Here is a 22377-nt window from a genome sequence, read left to right on the forward strand (position 1 = left end):
AAGAGGGAAAGAAGAGAGGAGGAAAAGCAATCGCAATATTTGATTTTTTACATAATCTGCCTCAACATTTATGACTGACTGAATACGATAAGTGACCTGAATAACAGATTTGTCTAATAGCTTGCTGGTGTTTTGGCTTTTGGAGGTGTGGTGGGGGAAGGTAGAGAGATGGTTGGGAAGGTTTGGAGGTAGGTAGGATTGTTGGTTGCTTATTATTACTGCTGTTACTGTTTGCTACTAATGTAATGCTAGAGGGCATCTGTAGAGACAGCAAAGCTTCATAATTCAGACAAAAAGATATGTATTGTAGGTATATCATGCTTAGTGACAAAAGAAGGCTTTCATTTCAGAAGAAAACAATAACGTCATTTAGTGAATATTCCCAAACAGATGGTGTGTGTAATAAATATGATTTTTAGACACTTGTGCTACTCAGTATTTCTAAATTTTCTTATTGACATCCTTTCCTAAACCATAGCAAAAAAGGCAGGGGCAAATACCAGGATTAGAGGAGGCAGGAGGGCACTTGCCATTGTGGGTGTGGGATCACAAGCCTTGTACACCTGTGAAGTGCTTCTCTGAAGAAGCACTCTGACATAAATTCTCCTCATTTTTGATTAACAAACAAACAGAGAAATGCGGCATGTTTATTTTTAACCCCAGCTTTTCTTGTTCCCTGACAACAGAAGAGCAGTGGCTATTCTTAATTAATTTCCACGGAAGGACAGGAATAAAACTTGCTGAGATAGACTTGTATATGTTTGTATAATATTTACTGTACAAAAAATAGGGTTTCTGTTCTGTGCCTTCTTATCCCTTCACTTCAGCAGAAGGCTAGGGCACTCAGCCTACGTCCCAGCATTACTTTATATGACATGTTCCAAACCAGTTTTGGTATTTTCCTGTCTTTGCAGAAGTACCTTTTTCTATTTGCAACTTGTCTGTCAGTTTGGTTCAGCAGTTTGGGTACTGACAAAAACAAAACATGCTTTTTCATGGAACGTTTCCTTTCTTTTATGTTAATGCAAAAATAACCCCCTTTCTGCTTAGGCTATGTTTAGAATTCCCTCTCTGCAACAGCAAAAAATTAATTAAAACTGCCACAAATAAAATTCAAACTGATAGGTCTAAATTTAGGCCAGTCAAATCAGTAATATACCTTGTATGCTTAAATTTGGATATTGAGGATAGCGTGTGTTAATAGGCAAAGGAAATACTTTAGTAAATCTGTTCATATAAAGAAATATGCAAAATAGTGCTTCTATTTCTGTATTGATGTTACTTTAGCTACAAGAAGATGCTAACTAAATATCCAACACCAACAGCAGAGAAAGTTGGGTTGTTTTGAATGAAGAGTTTTGTCTTGTATGTTTTTTTTATTCTTTTCCTTTTTTTCCTTAATAGTCTGATTTTTCTCTCTCCTCAGTTTTCAATGGGTCCAGCAAATCATCGAAGGAGAAAGAACCTGCTCAAAAACACAAAAGCAAAGAGGCCACACCAGGGAAGGAGAGGAACAGCGAACATAAGGCTGAAAGCCGAAAAGATCAGGCTGCTGCTAATCACCATCCTACTACAAACACTGGCTCCTCTACGAAAGGGCTTACTGCTAACAACCACCACACTCTCCATAGATCGGCTCAGGACTTAAGGAAACAGGTAATGAATTGTACCCTACTGTGGACACATGGGAAATGCAGACTTGTAAGGTGCTAGCTCCATTTTCCACTGGCTGGCACAGAGCAAACATGGCAATCCTTAAAAGTATGCTCTGGAGACAGCAGGGAGTTAGTTTTCAGTGGGAGAGAAAGAAGGAATAAAAGAAGTGTGATACCTATATGGGAAGTCAGTATGATAAAACATGCTGTACAAGCCTGTCTTTATATTATCCACTGTGTACGTATGAAAGAGTAAAGTTCACATCACAATTTATTAAACCTTTCTAACTGGCAGTCTTGCTGGCCTCTCCACTGATAGTCCAAGGCTGGCAGCACATGGAAGAATGAACTCCTTTTGTGTATAGCAGGTCTGCTTGGGTTATCTTAGGGCTCGCTGGCTTTGTAGAGAAGCTGACATTACTCTCAGGTGTCTTGTATTGCATGTGGGCAACACAAGCCTTGGAGTCTGGAAAAAAATGTTTTGGCTTATGCATAAAGAACATGTTGCAGGATATTGCTTCCTTCACAGTGGACATACCAGGTGGAGAGTAATTTAGAGTTTCATGTTACCTGTTTGAAAACCAGCGAAAAAATTCAGCAAGAGGTTTGTCTCAGCCTGACTTGTGGCTGTTTAGCCACGAGTTTAGGGTGTGGAAATTTAGCAGACCAATCTTCAGTGGTTGAGACTGGCATTTGGGCAGGATATATCTCCATCTATTTTTGATAATTGGATCAAAGTCTGCTAAAATAGCAGGGTCCTGTGCTAGGGTAGTGCTGTACAGAAAGCTTGCTGCCTTTTTTTTTTCCTTCTTTCTTCTTCAGTGGTTAATTCGCAACAGGCCAATTACAGCCAGTCTTTATTTGCTGGCATCTAAAGGTTTTCTTCTAAGTAGACTGGCCTGGACTTCAGGGGAGCTGGAATTGCCACCTTGTAGGGCCATCAGTGCCTTAAATGGCACCTCTCAGTCATAGGCTTGGAAATTAAAACAACGAAATGACCAGTGATGCTTTTGCCAAGGAAGTCTTTCATGCCTTGTACTTGCACTGGATTTGTGTTACCTTCTAGATCAAATTCAAGATCCTGAAGGTTATCTACAGTATATATCTCTGTACTTCTCTAAGACTTCCATTCTCTTCCCCCCACCCCCCGCCAATTTTTGCTTACCTAGTTATTAGCTTGAATTCCTGCCTTCTTTTGCATCCTATCTGCTTTCTTTTTTATGACTACTAGCATCCTATGGTCCTTGCTGTGACATGCTCTGCCATGACCTCCTCATGTTGAACAGTTTTCCCAAAACATAAGGATGCACTTCATTTTTAATTTATTTATACTCACCGGAACACTTGTGTGAAATGCTTTAAAGTTGTATCATCCAAGTGTGAATGGTTAAAATCCTTGTGAAAGTAAACTGTTGTCTCTTGTGAAGGTAGTTCTTGGAAAGGAAAAGACAGATGTAGAAGACTTTTCTCCAGGATCCAAGTGGGTTTTGCTCTGTAGAGTTACTGATAGATGTTTCCAGCAAAATGGAGAGAAATTCTAAAGCAATGCAGTACAAGTAACAGTCATGCCACACAGGCGTCTCACAGAGTGTCGTCCTCAAACTTCAGAAAATAAGGGGCTGTAAGTTGAAATGATGATTCTTTAAATTTAAATTATTATTTTTCCTTTTTAGAAAAGGTCTGGCATTTCAATTTTCTATTGTAACCCACAGGAACATAATTACTTTCTTACTACTTTTAATAAAAATGTGGCTGTAACTAATAAAGGGTGGATTATGCATTTTTGCCTGACAGAAAGCCTTAGCTTTGTGCAAAACATTAGACCTACCAGTTATGGTGGCATTACTAAATTTCCTGCCCTTGTTCTGAGTCTTTGTTGACTTTTTCAGTATTTTCCAAGAGGAGATTTGCTTTCCCAGGGTGCCAGCCTCATGTTCCTCCTGTTTAGAGTATGATTTTGCTGCTTGTTCATGTGCATTTACACAGACATTTATTTACATGTGTGGTTTTGTTTTGTTCAGTCTTACAGGAAATAAGGGCAGAACACTAGAAATCAACTGAAATTCTATTTTTTCTTATCTTTCTTTCTTTCCTTTTCTAGTGTGCCCTTGCACTTGTCACATGTTCCCTCACTCCTTCTTCCTCCCTTTCTATCTTCCCAAATCCCTTACTTCAGAGGGGTTGTGGGCAGAGGAAATGTAGTTCAGTGGGGCCCTCTCTTGGTCTAATATGGTAATTTAGTTCGTAAAATTCATACCAACACTGAAGTATTTTTATGAATGAATTTAAGATCAGTTGCATAACTTGAATTTGTTTGGTTCCAGAACTGTTGTTGGTATTGCTAATTTTGCTGTTACTGCTGTGGTTGTTATCTAGGAAGTTGTTTGCTGGCTCTAGTTTGTATATGTGTGTGTATGTGTCTGGAAGCTGGATCCTAGGTGCTGTGCAAAAGTGTGTACGCAAAGCAGTTCAAATCCAGCAAACAAATTTCTGCAAGACTACGTGCTAGTCCCATTTGATTTTGAAAAGACAGCAAAATTTAAAATCTGTTGTACTGTCTTTTACTACAAGGCAGGTGTTCAGTAAAGTGGAGCAAAGAGTGACCTGAAGACAAACGAATGTCAGCAAAAATGAGAAGATAGCTGAAAAGCAAAGATAAGATAGTCATATCCCTAGTTTCACCTTTAGCTCAAGACTTAGAGTCATGTAATGTTAATGTCAATCACCTTGTTACTACAAAGTGACCTGCTTAGTGAATAAGGGAAAGGCTGTATGTGTTGTCTGTCTTTGACACCTTTTCTCACAGCATTCTCCTGGAGAAACTGGCTGCTCATGGCTTGGATGGGTGTACTCTTCACTGGGTAAAAAACTGATTGGATGGCTGGGCCCAAAGAGTGGTGGAGAATGGAGTTAAATCCAGCTGGTGGCCAGTCACAAGTGGTGTTCTCCAGGGCTCAGTGCTGTGGCCAGTTCTGTTTAGTATCTTTATCAATGATCTAGTTGAGGGGATCGAGTGCAATCTCAGGAGGTTTGCAGACAGCACCAAACTGGGCAGAAGTGTTGATATGCTTGAGGGTCGGAAGGCTGTACAGAGGGGTCTGGCTGGCTTGTGCCCAGGCAGCCAAGAAGGCCAACAGCATCCTGACCTGTATCAGAACTAGTGTGGCCAGCAAGAGCATGGAAGAGATCATCTCCCTGTGCTCAGCAGTGGTGAGGCCATGCCTCAAATCCTGTGTACAGTTCTGGGCCCCTCACTACAAGAGAGACTCTGAGGTGCTGGGGTGTGTCCAAAAAAGGGCAATGAAGCTCGTGAAAGGTTTAGAGCACAAGTCTTAAAAGGAGCAGCTGAGGGAACTGAGGTTTTTTAGTCTGAAGAGAAAGAGGCTCGGGGGGACAGTTCAGTTCAAGATTTGGCTCCGAGAGATGTAAGCTTTCATTGTGCGAAGGTATTCTAACACTTCTAAACAGTTGTGATAAGTTGCTGTTTTCTTAATGAAAGTGGTTTTCCAGAGTTTTTTATCTTGGCAGTTTTAATTCTGGCCTAAAGGTGATGGTGCATGTTTTCCTTTGAAGAGGAGGAGCTGCAAGGATCTTGCCTTTCTCCATGAGTACTTTCTCCATGACTGTATTTTGTTCAGAGGCCCTGTGACCCCACCCCCTTGCTGAAGGAGTGCCCCTGATGGCCCTTCAGGCTTTTGGTCCCAGCTTCTTCAGAAAAAATCATAGGAAGGATGAAGCAACAAGGTACCTCCATGTATCCTGAGTGCTCACTCTGAGGTGTTGTCTTGACTTGCACAGTAATATGGCTATGACCTCTTTAAAACCTCTGAAAACCTCCTATAGAGGAGACTTCGCAACATACATTGACAGTTTCTTCCAGTGGTTTTGTTTTCTATTAAGGAGCAAGTTTTCCTGGTTGTGTCTCAGATCATTGTTGCAAACAATTAAAGTGGATTTTTTTCCTCTCACTCTTCCCAGTGAGCATGGAAAGAGGATTTACTGTCTCTTTTCAGAGATGCCCCTTATGCATCAGAAGACTGTTACTGAGTTGTCCCATAGTCATCCTACAGACTAAATAAGCCCTGCTCCCTGGGATTTTCAGTAAAGATCATATTTTCCAAGTACATTAGCACTTTCCGTCCCTTTAGACTTGTGCCACTATCTGTATTTTTTCTTACAGTGTGAGCCCATTTCTGGGTCCAGCCCTGCTTAGGAAAGCCTGTGCTCCTGTGCCTTGCTTTTGATGTTCTTAATGATAGGTCTCAAAGCGATTTGTGTGCTTTGTGCTGCCATCGAGTTCTGCAGCTCACTGTAGTCCCCAAGTATTGTTCTTTCACTACATGTATTTGATTTGTGCTTCCTAAAAATAGCACTTCCTCTTACTGTAGAAATGTTCTGAAATAAGTTCTGCAAGATTGCCTTTGATTTAGACCTTGTCTCCAGAGTGCTTACAGCCCCTTCCAGGTGTGTGTCACTGGCAAATTTTACAATAATCCAAGTTACTGATGGAAATACATCGTAGAACTGTGACCAAGACAAATCCCTGCAGAAAGTCACCTGAAATGTCCTTTCAGGATGGCAATGAACTATGACAACAACAGCTTCTCTTGAGGATGACTTTATTTAGTCCTCTGTGAAGCCACTTTAGAGTAATTATGCCTGGGACATATCTCAGGAGCTTGTTTGATGGAGCATCATGTGGGACAGTGGGACAGTGGCTGAAGCCCTACTGAAGTGGAGGTGCTTCTTTGCCTACTCAGCCAGGTGTCTGTCAGAAGATGATTAAATTGGCTTGATGTGCTGCTTTGGCAAAACTGTGGGTTGGTTTTTTTGTTTGTGTTGGTTTTATTATTATTACTATTTTTAACATGATCTTCTTACCATTTGTGCGTTTACAAATTAACTGTTTGATGATTTGTTCCAGAATGATTTTAGGGTTTGAAGTTAGGTAGACTCTGCCTGCCCTCAACTTATTTCCAGGAGCCATGCTCTAAGTTACCTAGGTGCATTTTAGCTTGCTGGGGTTGCCTTCCTAGCTCCTTTGCTGAAATTGGTTATGTTATATATCTGGTAAGTATTCAGTCAGTGGTATTTTTGAAAAAGGCTAATGCAGAAGAAGACCCAACACTTTAGAGAAACTGTTGGATTTGTTTTCCTTTCTTGTGTGGTGGTTGATCTCTGCAGTTCTTCTTGGTCTTTGTATTTTTAAGGTATTTATAATTTTTTTGTGTTTCATTTTATGTCCCTTGCTAACTGAAGTTTCTTTAGCTCCTTAGCCTTTCTGGTTTTACCCATGCATGCTTTTGCTGTTCCTGTATATTTGCCATTAGTCACATAATTGTATTTCCACTTGTTACTGTGATTATTTTCTAATTTTCCAGTCATTAGAAAACTTTGTGAACATAGATAATGGCTGTTGCTTTGTGTCCTTTCTCTGAGTGGGAATTACTTCGGTTTAGTTTTTTTGCAGGTGTTTTTCTATTTAGTTTGCCCCTTTTTTTGTATCTGTTGTCCTTTCTCTACTGTTGTCACATCTTACAATTGAAAACTCATTTCGTGATCACTGTCACCCAGATTACCTTCCCCTTCCAGTTCTCAATCAATTCTTCTCTATTAGTCTAGATGAAATCTGTAATCAATGTTTCTGGCTATTTATAAAGCCAGAGATGTTCAACGCTTGTTCTGACTGCTGCAGGCCAGAGGCAATGTCTCACCAGCTCTCTACCCATGTCTGCTCTGCGGCATGAATAAGTGCTGTAAATGTCAAACCCAGGCCCCCATTTCAAATGCAGAGTACTGCCTGAATTTCAAGGGAAATGGGTACATGCATTTCTGTTAGCAAGTGTTTGCTTTCCAGATGATATCTTCTATGTCTTTGGAAAGCTCAAGATAAAATTTATTTCATCAGTTAACTGGATTTTCCTGAATTTTTCTACCTTGGAAACACAGGAAGGGCAGGAATATGGATGGATTTTAAAAGGGCTTTACATCTGCTCCAGCTTCTGGAGCACAGAGGAGAAAATTCACACAGTAAATAAATATGTACACATAAGTATGTGTGTATATGCAGAATCCTCAAGTTCCAGTTCCTCTTCTGTAACACAAGACCATATAATGATCTTTTCAGTTGCTATTTCATCCCTATTTTATAACATTTTATCTCTACTTTACAAGTGACTACAATTCTTCCATTTATTTGAAAGAAGCTGCCATGCTTACTAATTTGGCAAGGATTTTGAAATCCCACAGGGAAGTATTATAACTTCGCAGGAATGGTGTCATTCACCCAAGTGCTGGTGAGGGGATGATTGTACTGTACGCTTTCACACTTTGAGCACTTTTATCAATGTTCGTGATTTTTGGATGTGTTTTTCTTCCTTCTTTGTAGTTTAAGGAGGTGAGAAGATAATGTTTAAATTTGTTTAAATGTTGAAATTTGTTTGAGGTTTAAACTTGAACTTAATTTTCTTAGTAGTGGGGCTCAGTGCTGAGTCATCACAGTCCCTTCGAAGCTGAGGATTGCTTTCAGTGCTTAACATGTCTCATAGTTAAAATAGAAATTTTAGTTTCATAGCTCGATATTCAGTGCCTAATAGAAAGTAGAGGAGTCCAGCAATTCTAATTTGCAATGACACATTAGTGAGTGATGAATATGAGCTAATAAAATGTGTCAGCAAAACAGCCCAGATACCAAACTTTAAAAACATGCATTGAAGTACTGTATGCATTTTTATTTCAAATTAATGTCTTCAGCAACAAAATGCCTCCCAGGATTTCATATGTATCACAAACTGCATCCTTTATGGCTGTCCTGATCTGTTTGGTGCATGTGTTTGGTATTTCTTTTTATATACATGCATGTACAGATAGGAGGTTGTTTTGAATCTCAGTATGTGCTTTTTGCAAAACAAGCCCGTTCCAGTTAGAGTAGATAGTAATACACCGGCTAGTTTGTCTGCTAAGTAGTAGTAAACTGTGTGTGCACTTTAACGGAAGTTGCATGGGAGAGAGATAGTGTGCAAGGGTCAGAAAAAGAGACAGTGAAAGGAGTCAGGACTGCAGAATATGGTCTTCCAGTGATTGGGATGCTGTGGCTAATTGTAACATTATTAATTTACTTTTCTGTTTTCTGTTTCCTTCATTCTGCTCCCCATGCAACACTCCTGGCATTGCAGGTTTCTAAAGTCAACGGGATCACTCGAATGTCATCTCCGAGTGCAAATGCAGCCAGTGCCAAAAAGATGAGAGAAGTCAGACCTTCACCGTCCAAAACTGTGAAGTACACTGCAACAGTGACAAAGGGAACTGTCACATACACCAAAGCCAAGAAAGAACTGGTCAAGGAAACCAAACTAAATCACCACAAACCCAGTTCACCTGTCAACCACACAATCTCAGGGAAAATAGAAAGTAGCAATGCAAAAACCCGCAAACAGGTGCTATCCCTTGGAGCATCCAAGTCTAACAATACCGCTGTTAATGGTGTAAAAGTCAATGGCAAGTTGAACCAAAAGACATGCACTAAGGAGGTGGGGAGACAGTTAAGGGAGGGGCTGCGCAATTCGAAGAGGAGGCTGGAAGAGACGAATCTCATAGACAAAATACAGTCGCCCACCAAGAGAATGAAAGGGGCCGTCAACTTGGCAGAAGCTGCCAGCAAAAAGGCAGCCGTAGAAAAGCCTTTCCTGAATGGACACCTTAAAAAGGAAGTGCCAGAGAAGAGTTTGGAAAGAAATAGGCCGAAAAGAGCCACTGCTGGAAAGAGTACGCCAGGGAAACAAGCACATGGCAAAACTGAAAATGCCTCCTGTGAAAATCGTTCTACCTCTCAAGCGGAGTCCTTGCACAAGCCACAAGACTCAATGGGAAAGCACGAAAAGGGCAGTAGTAAGTCTGGGTGGGGGATGCTGGGGGAGATTCCCATCCTTAGGCCCTCCACCAAGGAATTTCATGACCCACTGATATACATTGAGTCAGTCCGAGCTCAGGTAGAGAAGTATGGGATGTGCAGGGTGATTCCTCCTCCAGACTGGAGACCTGAGTGCAAGCTAAATGATGAAATGCGGTTTGTGACACAGATTCAGCACATACACAAGCTAGGCAGGCGCTGGGGACCCAACGTGCAGCGGCTGGCCTGTATCAAGAAGCACCTCAAATCTCAGGGCATTACCATGGACGAACTCCCACTCATAGGTAAGGGCTGTGGTTTCATTGGCCTTTTGCCGCTGCTTGTTAGTATCCATATACAACTTCATGCTCCATTTGCCTTTATGCTTAATGAACCCCTGTTCAATTAACACTGCAGAGCTCTGGATCTCTCTATCCACCAGTCAGGCACAATGCAGGTAGGTTGTCGGAGAGCTTTCCAGGGAGACTTTATATTGCCACTTTCCTCCTGACAGCTCTTTATTTCACCCAGGGAAAGAATGTTATGTGGGGTCTTGGTCACCAGATTTCAGGATCTTCTCTTTTCCCTGCTGTTTGTTTCTGTAGGTAGTACAACTATGGATATTGATAGCCTTGGTTTAAATGGTGCCTCAGAATATTTTTCAGACCTTTTCAAATATGTTTTCCAAATCCAGGTTGCAATACTGCCAAGCTTTAATACATTCCCTCCCCCCCCCACACCTTCCTCTTCCTTTAAAAGCATTTAACCAAGGGGGAAAGAAAACTGACTTCTGTTTGGGTACTCAGACACTTAAAATCACAAATTTGCAGTGACCTGCTGACATTTAACAACCATTAAGTGTCAAGAACAGGCAGTAAAATGTGGTTGATTGCAAAATGGAGGTTTCATTATTTCTCCCAGCAGGTGTCTGCCAGGGCTAATGCCTGAGTGAGAATCACTTATTTAACAGAATTCTTGGTTTATGGTCTGCTGTCAAATATGACACGTGATAAAAATGTGACAATAGTTTGTAACAACATGACAACAGCAGCATACAAATGAACTATTGAATGAGCCACCTCCTTTGCAGCTCTACTGCCTTTGCAGCCATGACAGAGTGACAAAATTGTGGTTTTAATTTTTGTTAGCCCTTCCCTTTGTTTCTTGAAGTGTTTTGAGTCAGAGCTCACAGGACCTGTGTGTTGCAACTGAATGCTGGAGTTTTGCCTTTGAGGCATTATCCGATCACAGGCAGCTATCAACACTAGCTGGATTAAAGCACATGCTTTTCTGTTTAAACTGTTCACAACACTTCTTCCTCCCCCTCACTCCCCACCCAGTTTTCAAACTTTATTTTATATCACATATGGTAAGTGAATGAAAATGCATAAAAGAGCACAAAGAGATTGCAGAGTTTATGGTGAACTGATGCAGGGCACAACAGGGAAATGACAGAATTTAAGGAGGAGGAACGAGGGTTAGCACTCTGTTGCAGTAGCCGTGCAAAAACGTTCAAGGAAATCTGAAAATTAAAATCACTCAAGCAGCAATAAGTGAACATTTTGTATGCCTGTCGTATGCAATAGTTGTATGCTAATAGAGAAGAATAATGAATTACATTTACATTGGCAAGAGAGAGAAGAAAATGTGCAGGACAGCTCGATTAACGCTCCTGGAACAATGTTAACTTTTTAATGAAATACCTTTACTTGGCATTAGGTTGGCATTACTGTTAATTATTTGTATTATTTAAGCACCTAAGAGCCTAATTAATAGGCAAGGATTCTATTCTGCTGGGTGCCATATAACCAAAGCATACTGTGGTCTCTTATAAAATGTACATCCTATGTATCCTTTCTGCAGTTTATTTCTTACCTATCTTGTGTTTTAAACCAAAATGGAGAAAAGAAGCTGGAGATCACCAAAGATGAGAAATCTGTTGCCTCCAGCAAGAAAGATAAAATAATATGTGGTGATAAATGCCCGCTCATTTAAGTAGACATGCGTAGATGTCCCTCCTTTTGTGGCCAAGTCACATTTTCATTGAAGTATGTGGGAGTTTTGCCAACAACTTGTGTAGTGCCAGGGTTTGATATTAAATGAAAGATCTAAGATTTTTTTTTTTAAATGAGCTTGCTCACTAGGCGATTTTAAAATATTCCTGACCTTGTGAAATTAAGACAATTAAAAAAAAAAACCCAACCAAAACCAGAGTTGCTGTTCCTGCATAACATGTGCCAGGTCTCCTATTTAAGCCATTTCGCTGTAGGTGTTTATAAATGGGGTTAAAACTACTTCTTTTTCCTGTCCCTTCACTTCAGCCTTTCAAGGAAAGTTTAAGCAACATGTTTAGGTCAATCCTGGAAAACATCAGCCTGAGATATAAATGCTTCCAAAAGTTATGACTGTGTGAAATGGAATTGTAATTGAGACCATTTTGTAAGCCATAGCTGTAGCTGGCCCTATGGAGGACCTGCTAGATATGCGAGGCACTGTTTGAATGATGTGCTACTCGAGCTCTAATATTGCATAGTGATTATGAGCAATCGCTTCCTTGATGCAGGAGAAAACACCTGTCTTAAATAGCTCATAAACAGTGTTGAAACTAGGACCTTAAGGTGGGTGTGCACTATTTGTCCCACTGGAGAACACGTATAATGTTAAACCTGGACCACACTTGTTTTGAAGTTGGGAGTATGTTATTCAACTTTATGTAGGTCACTGAATCTATTGAGATGGAAAGTCATCTTGCATTATGCCTTCAGCTTATTTGTGAACTGTGCATATAAAATACTAGACCAAAAAAGTAACAGCTTGTAATAGAGGCCAGCTTGAAAGTTATTTTATGGGAAAGACTGAAGAGGAAAGAAAGAAAACCTTTCAAACTCGGGTTGCTTGTTCTAAATTTTCTAATGGTGTTTCACTTTTCTCAGCTTCAAGACGTAACCATTTTGATAAACACCCACATCACCCCCAAAATTATTAAATTAAATTTAATGTATCTGCTTCCTCATAGCCCTTGACTGCACCCTTGTCATATGCTCCTCAAAGCTGTACTCTTGGATTCTTTTCCCTCTGTTCACACATTTGCCCAGCACTGTGCGGGCAGCATTAGTGAGCAGTGTCATTTTGTAAGCCATAGCTGTAGCTGGCCCTATGGAGGACCTGCTAGATATGTGAGGCACTGTTTGAATGATGTGCTACTCGAGCTCTAATATTGCATTGTGATTATGAGCAATCGCTTCCTTGATGCAGGAGAAAACACCTATCTTAAATAGCTCATAAACAGTGTTGAAACTAGGACCTTAAGGTGGGTGTGCACTAGTTCTCCCACTGGAGAACACTGGCGTCTGGCACTGCTCTGCCTCAAACCATAACCATTGTCATCCCAAAATCTTGCATGCAGGTTTACACTGCTGAGCCTCCCTCTTCACTGGATTGGCACATGTGGTGGAAGAGAGGAAAGCAGAGGGAAGAAGGAAAATTGGGATCAGCTGTGAAGCATCTGTGATGCAGCTCAGGGTAGTTTGAAGAAAGTAATGCAGCTTGCACTAGCAAGCAAGATGCTATAGCATCCTTAAAATGCTGTAGCTGTGCATCTGGCAGTAAATGTTTACCATAACAGTGCTTCTTGCACTTCTCTGTTGTATGATAACATTTCTAAATGCTCTGAAACAGCGATGCTATAATGATACTTTACTTTTCTCAAAGAAAAAGGGGAAGAAGAGACAATGTGGCATCAGCAACGTCAACATGAGTTTTGTATTAATTCTCTTTTTCCTCCAGTAGTATCCTGTTGAATTGTACATGGTCTTTGGTCCGTTTCTTCACTCTTTCTACTGATGATTTGTTTCTGCTCTGTGAGAATCTTAATGATGTTTCTTTTATTGTTCCTTGTCCATTTGGCTGCTTTTTATGCTGCAGTTTGTATAATCCTCCATTTTTATTTTTTGACTGGAGTTTGGAATGTGCTTGTCATCTTAAAACATAGAAAAACATAATGGAGAATAAAATATGGATGGCCTCAGACTGGAAGAATAATGTGTCTGGAACTTTTCAATGCAGTTGCAGGCACCAACCCCAAACAACTCCCTGCCTCCCTAGGCTTTTTTTTAAGGATTTTTCTACCTCTAGTGAAATTAATGATGTTACTGTGCTCCTTTTAAATACTAACTGTATTCAAGGTGTTGTGGAAACGTGCGATAATTGATGTTTCACCTCCAGAAAGAATAGGTACTTTTCTTTTTGGCTGCCAGTACTACTCATCCTGACGTTTGTTTTGATTTTTCCTGGTGTAAATCAGACATAGGACTTCTGGCAGGCAAGGGGAGAGTGAGAGAATGCAAGCTTTTAGAGAGCTGAGCAACTCTTATCTGCCCGGCCACTGGGTAATGACCGGGGAAAAATGGGTGTCAGGAGATATTGGGGAGGAGGGTGGTCTGAGAAGACAGGGGAGCAAAACTTGAAGAGGAGAGCTAATTTAACTATTGCAAATGGCAAAATAGGGACAGTCCTGCTCCGGTGCCCAGGTGACTTGGAGCCGTAAGAGTGGCATGTCCTGTATGTGCCTGGTTAACCACTTGATATGAGCTGCCTACAGCTTTCCTAACCTGCTTCTGTGTTTCCCTTTCCTCTCCCCTGCTGCCTGGCACACGTGGATCCCAGGAGGCTGCGAGCTCGACCTGGCCTGCTTCGTCCAGCTGATCAACGAGATGGGGGGGATGCAGCAAGTGACTGACCTCAAGAAATGGAACAAGCTGGCAGACATGCTGCGCATCCCCAAAACTGCACAGGACAGGCTGGCCAAGCTGCAAGAAGCCTACTGCCAGTACTTGCTCTCCTACGACTCCCTCTCCCCTGAGGAGCACAAGAAACTGGAGAAGGAGGTCTTGCTGGAAAAGGAAATCTTGGAGAAGAGGAAAGGACCTTTGGAGGGACATTTGGAGAATGCCTACAAGTTCCATTCCTTGCCCCGGTTTGAGCCCAAAAATGGACTCATCAATGGTGTGGTTCACAAAAATGGCTTCCGCAACAAGTTAAAAGAGGTCGACGTCCCACTGAAGACGGGCAGGCGGCGGCTCTTCGCTCAGGAAAAGGAGACCACGAAGGAAGACGAGGAGGAGGAGGAGGAGGGAGTTCTTAGTGACTTACACAAGTGTATATACAAGGTAACAAGGCAGGCTCTGCCCATTTTGTTTTGCAGAACTGGTGATGCTGTTGTCTGGGTTGCATCCGGGTGCAAACCCAGCTGGCTGGAGGGAGCTGATGGGCTGCAGTGCCACCCGAGGCAGCAGCACAGCCCGCAGCTATTGTAGCAGTCTGGTAGCTTTATCCTGATCTGCCTGGCTCCTGCGGGATGCACTGGGCTCTAACCCCCTTCATCTCCTTGTGAGAGGCTCCCTGAATAGCTCTGCCCAATTATCCTTGCAGACAGTGTTTATTTTCATTTTCTAGTGACATTTAAAGTAGTGTTCTGCTTTCTTATTGCTTCTTCTTGCAAGTCTCTTGTTGAGCGAAGTAGTGCTCCACATCAAAACTAACATCACTAGAAATACTACTACATTTAGAAAGGGCGAATTGAAATGCAAACAGTATTTTCATCCACGATGCCAGATTTTGCTCAGCGCTAACAGTCACATGGACGCTTAGTCCTCCACATATCAAGTACATCCATTTACAAAGGAATGCTGACTCTTTAACTGTATTTTATTTGGCAGTCTCCTTCTCTAGAGCAGGACTTGGCACTGCAACTCGCAGTGCAATTTTGAATTGTGTTGAATTGTGTAGCTGTGCTCTGAGAGAAATACAGTATTGAGTGTCTGCCCAGTAAAGGAATACGCTGTTCTTCCCCTTCCAATCTCACTTTCATCACCAGGAAATGAAGCCAGATAGCCCAAAGTGGCTTATTTTTAAGCTATTTAGGGACTACATGAGCTCATGACTTGAGCTTTAAGAGGTTGCTTTAGGTTTCTTTTGCAGCCTGTTACGATTTGTCAGCCCAAAAATTCTTCTACTCTGGAACTCTGGCCTCAATTGCACCTTTGAAAAGCAATCTCTTTGCCATGCTGCTGTCAGAGAGAAGCTTATCTAATGACAGTAGCATTTGTGAATAGTGAAGTGGCATTTCTGTGGTTCATATCCTGTGCTTAATGATGTTAAATGTAAAATTTGATACAACTTACTCTGACTGCTGAACGAACAACCTCAGACTTAGCAGGGAAATGCCTCCATCTTCTTTTCCAGTGCAAGTCCCAAGTTTAGAAGATAGAAAGTAACTTGAAAAGCAAGGTTGAAGTTTGTGAAGAAGTATAAGGCTTAGAAAATAAAAAAAAAGGCTAGCAAGCAAATTGCAGCTGGCATAAACAGCCTGAGTCTCCTGAGCCCCAGGCCTTTATCCCAAAAGGCTGAGAGCTCCCAGATTGCTGCTGCTGCCTGAAGAGCACTGGCAGTAGTGACAGCATCAGACCCCATGAGTCCGACAGTACCCGGTGGGAATACTTTTGTTTTGAGCTTAGAAGCTTGTTAGGGGCAAGCATCACTGAGCCTGTGGGCTGCTGCTCTCCCCACCCACCAAAGCAGCTGCAGCACATGGACGTGCTCAGGCAACACCTCACATTGCCACCCTGGTGCCAACGGCTTCCCGAATACTGGGACTTGCTCATTTGAATCCCATCCCATGGTCATCTTCAATGTATAGACCAGGGACTGCTGTCACAGGCAACGCACCAGGGAGAAAATGGGGAAGCAAATCTGTGATGGGTTTCCATTTTCATAGCTCCTGGGGGAAAGCCCTGTAGAAGGATCGATGCGTGAGAGCTGGTTATGCCACACAGAGCAACCTCAAGATGTAGAAATAAGAAACTAAGCAACAATCTTGATGCACCAAAGTAACCCACTGATGCACCAGAGTAACCCAGTGAGAGGAAGTCATGCTGTCTTACAGGCGTAGCAGAGGGTGCTTCATGGGGTTTTATGAAACAAGCCTTTTGATCCTATATTCTCTGTTTTTCTTGAATGATGGTATCCCCCTCTGTGTGTGTGTGTCTGTGAAGGTTCTTTACCTACTAACATGTTTCTGAGAAAATCTGAAATTTATTTACCAGAAGATGTCCTCACATTACAGTTTCCACAAATGATGCCATTGTAATGGTTCCCTTCTAAGGCACATTGCTAATTCTAATTAAAAAACCCAAACCACATACAATCCCCCCCAAAAAACCCACCCACCCTTTGGTAAATGCCCAGGTCAATAGATTGAGGGCTGGAGGAGAACATGATAATCATATGGCTGTAGTCCAGTTTAGGCTATAAAGTTTATGCTTCAGACCATGAAGAGGTTGTACAGTTAGGATTTCACACAGTAATTTCTGAAGTCAGCACATGCTTGAGCTGGAACATGTTTTTAGAAAGAGACATCCAAGCTTCCAGGAGCAATCACCACCATATCACATGTCAAGGTTTGTGTAGATCTCCTTTGTGTTCAGTTGACTTTCTGCCAGAGCCCCCAAACAGTGTTGCTCCTTTCCAGGCTGGGAGGCCTGCTGTGCTTTTAAGTGTGTGCTGCAGGCTGCTGCTCTTGCTTTCTTTACTCCTCAGTGTATGGCTTTTCTACCTGACTAATAAAACGTTGTTGTTTATAAGTACCTGGAGTAAACTGCTGCCATCAAAGGGAGATCTGCTGCAAGAATTTTTCTCTCCTGTCCCCAGTTTTAGCTCTGAAAATACTTCAAAAGTCTGTACTGGAGCTGACTAAAACCAGCATTTGTTCCGTACAGAGCCAACTGAAGACTTGTTAGCAGACCCATTAGAGGGGCACACAGAAGAAATCGCCAATGAAAGTTTTGCCAACCCTCATGTGAAACTGCCTCAGGAATCCCATGCTGAGCTCTCTTCAGCCAGAGACTCAGCATTTTCAGGCTTGGTTTAACAAGAGTCCCTCTATCCCACCTGTGACTATTGTGAAACCTATTTTCTGCTTGTGTTTAAGCTTGCTTTAATGTCTTTAACATTCATAGCGTTGCAGTGTCCTTCTGTGTGCCTTCCCTCCAGACTTGGTGGTGGTGATGCTCTGGATTGGTTCTCATGGCCGACACAGAGGCCATGGAGAGGAATCAGGAGAGGAAATAGGAAGTTTTGTTCCTTAAACCTTCCTCTGTTGTATTGTCACAGCAACAGAGACTCTGCTCAGTAGCTTGAAACTCCCAGAACAGTTGTTGAACTGTTGCGATATTTTTGAGGGTGTTGAAAAGGGTATTTTATGCTTCAGCAATTCATTTTCTGTTCTGGTTAAAGTGCTTCATTACAGCATTTTAAATAATTTTCAGAGTTGGCTTTAGAAAATCTTATGAGATCCCTCAGATTAAAAAAAAATGAACCAAGCAACAAAACAGCAATGAAACCCCCTGAACTGCTTAATTCAGGTTACAACTTTTAGGAGGCTAAAAAGGTATCAAATTCTTGATAGAGGAAGAAATGGGTATATGCAATTGTAGAGGGCTAAACTGATCCGTTTTCCCACTCTTCTCTTGCTTGCTGCGTACCTGAAAAATGGAAAGAAATTATTGTCCTTGAGAGATGGGTCCTTATTTGTCTGTATAAAATGAGAGGAAAAGGCAAGTAACTGAATCAAGGAAGCTGCTAAAGAGCATGTGTTGGTTTGTGAGCGGTGAAGTCTACACTCAAATGTGACGACAGTTGGTGCGGGCCCTGCGTTTTACGAGAGGTTTCGTTGTAAAAGGCTGCCTCAATAAACGATTCATGAGGGCATTAAAAGATGAAGGAAATTGCTTATTGTTTTGCAGAGCATCCAACTCTGAAGTTTATGGGAATCGGAGGGCCCCAGGCCCTGGGCATTTCACAAACTTTTTTTACTGCAGCTAATTATGCTGCATTCAGTTAAAAAAGTGACAATGTTACAACTGTAGGAGCATGGCAAAGTGAGAGACTTGGCCTCTGGGAAAAAGCTGCTTGTATAGTTGTTCTGGTTTACTCTTGGGCATAGTTTTTAAATAAATTAAACACAAGAAAAGACTGAGGTGGTTTGGCAGGTCTGTTTCATAATTGAAAAACTATAAAGGTAATAGTCTGGGTAATAAAATGTTCATTAAACATGGAGTTTTTAAGTCTGTGGTTGCTCTGATGGGCAACCAGTGGACATAAAGGGAATTAGAGAAAGAAGTGGAACTAGCAAGGGGGCAAAGGTATTTTCAACTTCACGCTTACAGAGTGATGCTAGTCTCTACCTGCATCCGTGCCTGCAAACCAGTACGGCCACAGCAGCTGATGTGGTGCCTGCCAGCTCTTGTGGCTCACTGCTTCCCAGGATGCTGCTCCTGCCCTGGAGAGGTGATGTCCAGAGGCGGTGATGGGGGTGTCCCTGTCTGGTCTGAAAGGAGCATGTGGGTTCTTATGCTTCAGAGCCATCAGAGGATGCTTCCCAAAGCATCTTTTATTATAGGTTTATGTAAAAGCAGGTATCCAGAAACTTAGGTATAGGTCAGGCAGAAAACCAGGTCAGATCCTCTTCCTGTGCAGCTCCTGCAGCAGTGCCAAGAAAGAGTGCGCTCATTTGGCAATTTTATTATGTTTTACTTTTCTCAAACTTGTAATAACGGGTCCTGGTTAATTGCTGTTGAACTGCTTTTATTGAATCGAATATAACTTGGTTTTGTAAGCAGATGATTACAGTAATCTTGGTAAGCTCTACTTTTTGTGACTCCTGTCCATCACACACAATACTATTTTGATGCTGAACATTTCTGTGAAAGTCTTTCACCTGTTTCTCCGTGTGTAAAGACAGTAGCTACATGACCCTTTGATCATATATTGGATTTGACTGTAAAATGCAGGTAGAGTTGCCTAGTGGGTCCTTTGCAACCTGTCACAGAAGGCTGGGCTGTGTCCATCTTCTGTATTTATCAAACAGAGCAGCATGCTGGACAAAGCAGCATACGTGGCCTTCTGAAAACATCCAGTTGGCCATTTAGATGACTGGTGATTTGGTGTGATTAAATTTCAGTATATTTTGAGGTATTTTCCCTCAGATAAGAAATAAACTGTAGACCCAGACATATTCTGGAGACATTTTCCTCCCTACCCCTGCTGTGATCTGGGATTGAGCGCGTAAGGAAAAGAGTGAGACCAGGGGAATGGAGGCATAGAGTTTTATTTTCACTTTTAACTTTATTTTCTTTTTCCACAGGGTAGGTCTGTTTCTTTAACAACCTTCTACCGAACAGCAAGAAACATTATGAACATGTGCTTCACGAAGGAGCCTACAGTAGCTGAAGTAGAGGTGAGGCTAACACAAGGGGTGGTAGAAGTATGTATTTCAGGAGATTAAGTCTCGGGATTCAATATAGTTGACATTCAGGCATTAGTATAAGCAGTTTAAGGCTGTCTAGGAGAAAAAGAACTGGTTAGATAGGCATGGTATTGATTCTTCCTTTTAAAATTTTTTGACACTTTTAATAAAGGTGTTGATGAACTGAGGGAGAGAAAGAAGTCTTAATCTGTCATGTGCTGAAGCACAGGAGCCAGAAGGATCTAAATTCTGTCTTCCCGATTCATTGTTACTTTTAAGTATTTATATTCTTACTTTTAAGCAGCGTTTTCCATTGAATGAAGTTGAGGTCATGAAAGCCGTGTAAATTTCTGGGGTTTATATTTTAATGAGAGATGCCTTGTTCAGTGACTTAAAAATGCATTACTACCTTCTCTTACCACAGCAAGAGTATTGGCGGATAGTGGAACAGAAAGATTGCCATGTAGCAGTGCATTGTGGAAAAGTAGATACCAACACCCACGGGAGTGGCTTTCCCGTGGGAAAATCTGAACCATTTTCAAGGTAAGATCACCAAATCCACGTGTTTTGTTGGCTCATGCCAGCTGCCCCGTTGTTCTAAGTAGAGGTGGGGACATAAGCCCAGCAAGGCAGCTTGGTGCTGGGGATGTTAGCACCAGGAATGTGCGCTGACATGTATCTGCCTCTGTGTCACCCCTCAAACAGGCATGGGTGGAACCTCACAGTCCTTCCTAATAATACAGGATCCATCCTGCGACATCTTGGTGCTGTGCCTGGTAAGCAAGTCTCTTTTCTGTGTTTCCAGCAGGAATACGTGTCCTCTATAAATGTGGCTGTGTAGTCACCAAAGTCTCCTCTCTCTTCCTGGCGCCTCTGTTCACTGGCTGACCAGGTAGACACTCAGTTGTGCATAGCATGTGGTATTTAAAGGAACGAAGGCAGGTATGCAGATAAAGAATTAATGAATAGTTGAGACCATACACCTGGGAGGAATCAGTTGTACTTGCAGTATCACTTTCTCTTGTTGCCAGTACATCAGTGTTCTTGCTTTGTGTCAGTGTGACAAAGTACAGAGCCGTGCAATTCCTTACTTGCAAACTTAGTCTGTAGCACTGGGAAGAGCAGCACACAGGTTTTCCATATGAAAACAAGTGGTCCAGCTGCATATGTACCATTGCAATTTACTGGTATAAACGTTAGCTGAAAGCATAACTCAGTCTCCTATGCAGATGCTGAGCCTGAACAAACCAGCGGTGTCTGTTTACAAGTACATGTATGCTTGACAACATGAAACAACCTCCTCTGATCAATGCCATTGAGCTAAAATTGCGGGTATTTGTATATTTTTGAAGGATAAAAATTTTTTACAGCTATTAGAAAACAAATATGTTCAAAGGCAATGTAATTGGTAGATATTTTGTTAGTGGAAATTCTGGATTTGTTAAATTATTCTGTGTGAATTACTCGCTCTGGCAGGAAGACTTGAAACTTAAGGGTCAGCTTGCGGGTAGAAAAATATTTTCAACAGAAATGCCCTCTCAAACTGTCTTTTAATTAGAAACTGCAGTTAATCATAACTCATTTTCAATCTCTCTGCTTTAGGAGTGACAATTCCTTGGCTAAATATTGGCATGGTCTTTTCTACCTCATGCTGGTCTCGAGACCAAAATCACCTTCCATACATTGACTACTTACACACTGGTGCTGATTGCATTTGGTAGGTATTCCTGTGTTTTGTTTTCTTCCCATTCTCTGCAGTGGCTGTCTGTAGGTTGGTGTTAATAGCAGTTTATGTAGTACCTCTTGCATGAATGAGTCTCACCTAGAAAGGTCCAGTGTGTGTGGTCATAGTTTTAATGGGAAAATGTAGTATAAACTTTGGTGATGAAATGCCCTTTCCTGGAAGAAAAATTTCACTTTATCTTCCACGCTCTATTCTGAAATATTTAGTAATAAACTGTTTCTGCTTGACACACTGCTTAATCTGTGGAAAGTTTTCATGATGTGTAAGTCAGATGACAGCTAGTCAAGGTAGACTTTCCTCAGGCTGATGGAGAGCACTCTTCAAGTAAGCTCTATATTGCCACTTGTAAAGTGACTGAACCCACACTCTGACTACATAGGCAGTGCTGTCCTTTTTAATGCAGAAGATCTTGAACTCTGTATCTACCAGGTCCCTAGTGTTTTCTGTTTTTTCATTATGATAATAATTTTTAATATGATTACACACATCATTCTAGTGTCTCTTTGTGGACATCATCAGTTAGTTGCTAGCTACATTTCGTATTTCATAGAATCATAGAATAGTTAGGGTTGGAAAGGACCTGAAGATATTTGGTAGATAGATCGTGCAAATAGACTTAACACTCAGCTTATAAATGTTTTTGAACATGGTGAATCCTTTCTGAATTCATTGCATACATGCTGCTAGAGATGATGATGAGTTAGGTTGCAATGGAAGTACAACAGCTGATGGTGGGATTACAGGAAGCAGGTGCTGCTGGCATGTCGTGTGCCTTTCTGTCAGTTTA

General features: G+C 41.6%; 1 protein-coding gene across 6 annotated transcripts in view; it reads left to right on the forward strand.

Annotated features, from left to right (window-relative positions):
- JARID2 (jumonji and AT-rich interaction domain containing 2) overlaps positions 1 to 22377 on the forward strand; it is a 218544-nt gene that overhangs the window by 180621 nt on the left and 15546 nt on the right. For all 6 annotated transcript variants that reach the window (XM_080609914.1, XM_080609911.1, XM_080609912.1 and 3 more), the window contains 7 exons: positions 1427 to 1656; positions 8831 to 9848; positions 14209 to 14711; positions 19745 to 19837; positions 20271 to 20389; positions 20552 to 20622; positions 21449 to 21563. In XM_080609914.1, coding sequence (XP_080466040.1) covers positions 1427 to 1656; positions 8831 to 9848; positions 14209 to 14711; positions 19745 to 19837; positions 20271 to 20389; positions 20552 to 20622; positions 21449 to 21563 — 2149 coding nt within the window. The remainder of the gene's footprint in view (positions 1 to 1426; positions 1657 to 8830; positions 9849 to 14208; positions 14712 to 19744; positions 19838 to 20270; positions 20390 to 20551; positions 20623 to 21448; positions 21564 to 22377) is intronic.

The sequence above is a fragment of the Psittacula echo genome (genome assembly GCF_963264785.1).
Source record: "Psittacula echo genome assembly, chromosome: 2".
Taxonomy (NCBI): Eukaryota; Metazoa; Chordata; class Aves; order Psittaciformes; family Psittacidae; genus Psittacula; species Psittacula echo.